We start from the raw sequence: 6451 nt of genomic DNA, 5'->3' as shown, positions 1-6451 counted from the left end.
CCGGGAACTCCACTCGCATGAAGATGTCAAATGCAGTCTCGCTTGAATGTTGTAACACAGTTGTATCAACCTGGAAATACCTCTGGGGAACTGGGTGAAACAAAGTCTGAATAGACCCTGTCTTCCACTTCTCCTTGGCAGAGATGTTCATTGAGCTGTGCTCCTTGTTGTAGTGCCCTAGCAATGATCGGCGGGTACAAAAGCAAGCAGGACAGCCAGTGCAGCAGTAAGCATCTTCACGAACCTTGATGCCAGCCACAGGAGCACCACCTGGAGCAGGGGGAAGGATATCATAGTCACGACGGATGTCGTACTCTATGACCACTTTTTCAAGGTCCAGAGCATCAGTCTTGCGAACTTGGACACCATGGCCTTTTACGTGGGTCAGCACCGCCGTAGGTATCCAGCAAACCTCACAGCCAACGCAGATCAAGACCTTCAAGTACGCATGGATACGTAAGCCAAGTCGATCAAGCAGAGGGGTGGAGATCAGGCGATTCTCCGAGGATGGCATCGGAGGCTGAGTGCGAGCAGGGTGTGGCAGTACAGTATCATCTGGAAGAGCAGGAGATAGACTATGCAGTGGAGTAGAGCTGTGAGCTGAGTGGGCCCTTTCTGCAGCCTTTTGTGGTGCAACAAAGTCCTGAACACCAGATTGACCAGCATCAGAATGGGCGTCAACCTCATTGGAATCAATATCCATCATATCCTGAGCCACGTTCTCAACCAAAGCAGGTTGCACATTATCAGGACTATGTGGAACATAGTCCTTATGCTCCAACCTAAGGTGAGCCTTCATACCGGGTAGCTGCACATGCATTGTCCCACATCCTGGCACTGGACACCGTAAAGCTGCCGTATCAGAGTCTCGCTGAATTATTATGGTTTTATCTATTGCCAGAATTGTAGTCAATGTATCGATTAGGAATAGTTTACACACCACATAGTTTAATTTTGTTTTCCAGGGTATGGCAATCTTGCATATGGCCCTTCAGCATCTTCACAGCCATACCACACACGGAGCATTTCACTCTAGAATGACACCAGTTCAGCAAGACCCCACAAAGAAGCCCAGGGAACATACTTTGACATTGTATAGCAGGAAATTATCAGAGTGACTGAAATGACCTTGATTGAAGAGCCAAAACTCGAAATTCTAGCAAATAAAGTCAAACAAATGAAGTGCCTATGGTTTGATAAACCTTCTGAGTGTATATCTGACTTGAGCCTGTGGTGGTCAGAGAGAGAGAGGAAAACTTTAAAGCTGTGCAAAAACTCGAACTTGGAACAAACAAGAGCAAACAAAAACTCGAAAACTCGCAAAATAGAGAGAATTGAATAGAAATGAAGAGAAGTGAGAGAATAGGAAAGGAGATATAGCAGAGAATGGACTGTGGGAAGGGATTACTAAGTCTATTGGAGTAGGGATGTCATTAAAGATTCATATCTCGACAGCACTGGCTCGACTCGAACCCGGAGGCTCGAGCCATTGCCTCTATAATCCCGCAATCGCAAGGCTCACATTTCCGTTAGACTATGGCAACATTACTTGCTAGGTGCATTTAGTTCCTATATACCGTGTCGCAGCCTACTAGAGGCAACAGTGCTGGCACAAGTCATTCGTGTTTTGCTATTATACAGGATATGGACTAGCATGTACTATAGACTACACTATATCATAACATACAGTGGACATGACTACGGTGTACGAACCGCAGTCACGCCGCGCGCGGGACCTCGGAGTGGAAGGTGACGGAAAAAAAAGAAATAAAACCGTAGAAAATGAACTACTTCCCCGATTGCTTGGACGCTTGCGGCGTCGCATTCCTACACTCTGTACGAGCAAGGAGCACCCCGCGTCTAGGCGGGGCGAGCCGTTTCGGCGTCGGCGCGATCCGGGATGTCGGGGATGGCGAGTGGAAGTTCGCGGCGGCGGTGGGGGTCGGAGGAGTGAGCCATGCTCGGAGAGCATGCATGTGGGTAGTAGGAACACGACCCCGACGAAACGCGTGAGTTCGCGCGCTCTCCGGGGCCGGTGAGAGGGAGGTTGGTGGAAGGCGGGGAGGGGGGTAGAAACAATTCGATAGAATATTGAATACTTACCTGATGGCAAAGACGCATGCAGCGTCGTGTTACTACCCCTCCCACAATCCCGAAACACCCAAAACTAGAGCAGGGCGGTACGATTTGATGTCGGCGCGAAGGGCCCGTCGGGGAGGGCGACGGCGGCGGCGGCGGCGCCGCCAGCGGTCGGGACAGCGCGCGGTGGCCGGACGCACTTCTATACAGGTGTAGGGGACCGGAGGCGTTAAACCCTGGTCTGCCCTGGGCGATCCGGGGCCGGGACAGGGTTGTGAGGGGAGAGGGGGGTGGAGGACAACAAAAAGTGCGAAACAACGTCGACGAGGGCGAACGATTGGGTCATTCTGCTCTCGCCGACGTCCTGGCATGCGTACAAGCCAGGAACAGGCGCCCGCTTGACAGCGGACGGCCTGGTGAAGGAGGGATGGGCGGGGAGGGGTCGGTAAGGGTAAAACAGAAATTCGAAGATTGTGGCAGAACGGGTGCACAGATATGTGCACCCGTTTCTGCCACAGCTTCAGGGAGTAGTGCCCACCCGTAAATGACATCGAACAACAGAACGCACCCGCGTTCTGTTGTTCGACGTCGGGTGACGCGCGCGCGGGGACGACGGCGTCGACGGCGTCGACGGTCATCCCACAGCTCAGAACGCACCTCCTCGCGCTAGTGTAGCACAAGGAGGTGCGTTCTGACCCAAAGACGCCTACCTGGCGCCTTCGGGTCCGTCGCAAATGCCGGGTATAGGGAAGGGGGGAAGGGGCCGAGTAGAAACGGCCATAACCCGACGACGAGACGTCGCACACTCAAGGCGCGCGTCTCGTCGTCGTCCTGACTCCCAGGGGAGTCAGAAAACGGCCTCCTATCCGAGGATAGGCGACCAGGAAAACAGCGAGGGGGCGGAGGGGCAGAAGGTGTAAAAAACAGAAAAAACGAAATTAAAGAACAACGGCGCCGCCGACTTGCGCGGCGCCAGTGTCGTTAGCTTCCTGGGGTAGAGCAGAGTCGAGAATGATGTCGAAACCCAGAACGCGGCGGCGTTCTGGATTCCGACATCGGGGGGACCGCGAGGGGAGTGGGGGCGCGCGCGGCGGTCTTGCTGTGATCGTACGGGTCCAGGCTTCCTCCAGCAGGGAGTCACCACCTATTAGAAGGCAGTGAACCTGTTAAATAGACATTCGGGGCCGGTGAGACCCGCCCACGTCGATCCGCGCGGCGGGCATGCCAGCCCCTAGTATCAAACAATATAACATAGAAGTTTACACTGTTTGCTTACTTTTAGCCCTTGTCCTCAGCTCACATTCCCTCCATCTATCGTATCCGCCACCCAAGCATTCCATCCCAAAGTTGGCAGCGGCGTCGAGAGTGCCGGAACCAAGCCAGAGCACGACGCGGGACTTAGCGTCTCGCGCGCGTCGGCTCGTCTCCGAGGCTGGCTCGCTCTGGCTCTACAGCATAAAAAAGGATCAATTCAACACGGATCCGAGGGTTTTCATACCCGCTGAGTATGATGAGATACTTACCGAGGCGCAATTTCGTGTGTGCCGGCATCCGCGAGCGACTTTGCTGTCGCGCCACCGCCGCCACTGCCGCCACCGCGCGCGTGTGGCTGTGTGACCGCTTTAGGCAATCGTCGTCGAAACTCAACCAAATGAAAATTTCTCGTTCTGTCCTCTCTGTTTCTGCCGTCTCGTAGCACATTCTTAGTCTGATAGTTTACCAGCTAGTCACTAATGTCTGATTCCCGCTCTCCGGTTACTTCTGCTCATACTTCTCCTGCTCAGTCTGGTGCTTCTCATCCTGCTTCAGAATCTGCTGCTAGCTCTCTTTCTCCTGCCCCACCCACTCCTGATGCTCCCAAACATCGCCGTCGTCGGCGTACAATGCCTGTTGTGATCCGGAGGCCCCGTGATAGCACACCAGAGGAGGAGGGGTCTCCAACTGTAGATCCTGCAGCTCCTGCTCCAAGTGCTCACACTCCTGCTCCCACCCCTCCACCTCAAATTACTCCTGCAGCTCCGGCAGGAAAGCTGAATGTGGAGCCATCGATCGCAAGGAAGAAAGCCCATGCTGTGGCACAGGCTAGGGCTATAAAACACAAGGCGAATATCTATGAGCACTATAAAAACATCAAACCGACTCCACTCGATCAGCCATATCCAACCTTCCAGCCAAAGGCATATGCATCCAATGTGCGCAAGGATAGGCTAGCACAGGAATTGGTGGATTATGTAGGCTCAATATTATGCTACGCATCAAATGAGTCATTGGAAGATGGAGTCTGTCCGACTTGTAGTGAGTATTAACTCTTTTCTAGTCGAGCTTATTTGTAACTGACTTGGTTCCAGTGAAACTTGTTACACCACCTGACACCAAGCCTGATGATATCATTCTGAGGCGGCCTCAACCAACATCGCAGGTCAAGGTAAGTCATTCTAATGCATTGTGGGGGTGCTCATATTAATTATGCTTCAGAGTGCAAAACCAGGTGTTCAGTGGGCAGTCTTGCACTGGATATGCCTTACGGCTGATGCTCGCAAACGCTTCTATCCAGAGGATGAGCTTCCCGAGGACAAGAGGCGGGCTCTGGATATGGACGCGATCCAGGGCCTAGATATCTCGGAACTGACTCCGAGTGATGCTAAGAAGATCCTCAATGATATCAAGGCATGCCACCATGGGCGGGGTAAACTATGTGATGCAATTATGCAGAAAGAAACTGATGAACTGCTGAGAGCCAAGAAACTCAGCAAGGAAGCAAGCCGGGCTGAATATCGTATGGGGAGAAGCAAGGCACAGAAAGAAAGGAAAAAGGAGAACAAGGTGAAGCGGGAGGTGGAGAGAGCTGCGAAGAAGGCAGCGAGGTGGCAGAGGGCGCAGTTGCGCAAGGCAGAGAAGGCTAAGGCTGCGGGTGAGGGTATGGATGTTGATCAGGAGGATAAAGGGGAGGGAAGTAGCAAGGTACAGCCTGCTGATGAGGACTCTATCACAGAGCCAGAGTCTGAGGATGAAGACGACTTGGTGACTACTCAACGGTAGTGTAGCTTGCCTTCTGACTGCATTGCTCTTCTTGGACTGTGCTCTTTGACTTGGCTCCATCCCCTAACTTCCCCTTTAATCACATTCTTGTCCATCCCTTTCCCTTGGATTGGTTAGTCTCTCTTTAATACCTGCCCTAGTTGTCCTTCCTGTACACTCCCTTAGCCCCACACTCGTTTGTAGCATAGATCTGTCTTAATCCAGTGCAAACTGTGTCTTGGAATGTGTTGAGACGAAGATAGCAAGACATTCCTAGATCTGGAGCCTGGGACAGAGGTTTTAGCAGCTCCGGAGCATAGGAAAACATATTCAGACTCATGAAAGAGGGGAAGGCACCAAGCCTGACTTGAATTGCTTCAGAATTGACTGAGATCAAGCGGTGGCAATATATACCGCACTTGTGCACATGGGACTTAAGCTCGACAACCAGCAGACAGTGCTGGCATCTTCAGGGCCTGTCAAAGATGACTCTAAACACTTGAATGAGGGAGTGGAATCATTCCCAGCATGGCTGGCTAAGCAACAGCAGTCGGATCCCCAAGGGGTATATATTCAAGAATAATAGTAATTCTGTAGAAACACAAGCATGGCAGGTGGGAGGTTCAGTGGCTGGTAAACTGTCATCAAACAGATGCCCCTGGGTGTCCCCAAAGGGCGCGGAACCTTCCAAGTGAATTTCCAGTGTGCATCGCCCACCCAGCCAGAGCTGAAATGTGCTGCAGCATGAAGGGCAGAGCTTGATGGGTTTTGTGCCTACTGAGATGAAATCAGAGAGCCATAAATAGGGGAATACACCCAACTGCGGTGTGATTTGATCGCCTTCAGCCCCAACCGTCGATGTCGGTGCTGGCAGGGGGCAAATGGGTGGAGGCTGAACGAGCGGGTCTGGTGGCTGCGGTGCCTAAGTAAACAGGATCAGGAGGGTGGAAATAGGGTGTGCACACAAAGAGCGGAGCAAGGGGATGCATTTCAGCCCCAACCGTCGCCAGTCAAAGGTAAGCCATGGGCCGTCGGCACAGAAGCGCCCGCAGGTGGCCGCACGGATAGAGGGGGGCCCCGGTGGATGTTTCAATGTTGAAGGGGAGGTGCCTAAGCCCCTTTCCAGATAGTCAGAACGGCCGCTGGGGCGGTACTTTGGGCGCGCGACGGTAGGGGGGCCTACCGTCCGTTCCATATGGGTAGGTAGCCGCAGGATATAAGCACCCCCTGGCCATTTCGGTGCGACTAGGTGGTTAAGTAGATCAGGACCTACTCAGCAACCCGGCTCTGTCAGCCTAAGACAATCCGGTGGCTTACGTTTGGTCGTAAGGCCTCGGTTCTCTGAGCACAGTTG

At 53.0% G+C, this 6451-nt stretch overlaps 1 protein-coding gene across 1 annotated transcript; it reads left to right on the top strand.

Annotated features, from left to right (window-relative positions):
- Positions 1-3763: 3763 nt before the first annotated feature.
- On the top strand, positions 3764-5118 carry GLOTRDRAFT_141610 (uncharacterized protein; the record flags this gene model as incomplete). Its single annotated transcript, XM_007873199.1, has 3 exons — positions 3764-4374; positions 4428-4504; positions 4555-5118. The coding sequence occupies exons 1-3, from the start codon at positions 3813-3815 to the stop codon at positions 5116-5118; spliced, it is 1203 nt and encodes a 400-aa protein (XP_007871390.1). The 5' UTR covers positions 3764-3812.
- Between the last annotated feature and the right edge of the window lie 1333 nt (positions 5119-6451).

Source organism: Gloeophyllum trabeum (assembly GCF_000344685.1).
Source record: "Gloeophyllum trabeum ATCC 11539 unplaced genomic scaffold GLOTRscaffold_00047, whole genome shotgun sequence".
Classification (NCBI taxonomy): domain Eukaryota; kingdom Fungi; phylum Basidiomycota; class Agaricomycetes; order Gloeophyllales; family Gloeophyllaceae; genus Gloeophyllum; species Gloeophyllum trabeum.
This window is presented reverse-complemented; position numbering and strand designations above follow the sequence as displayed.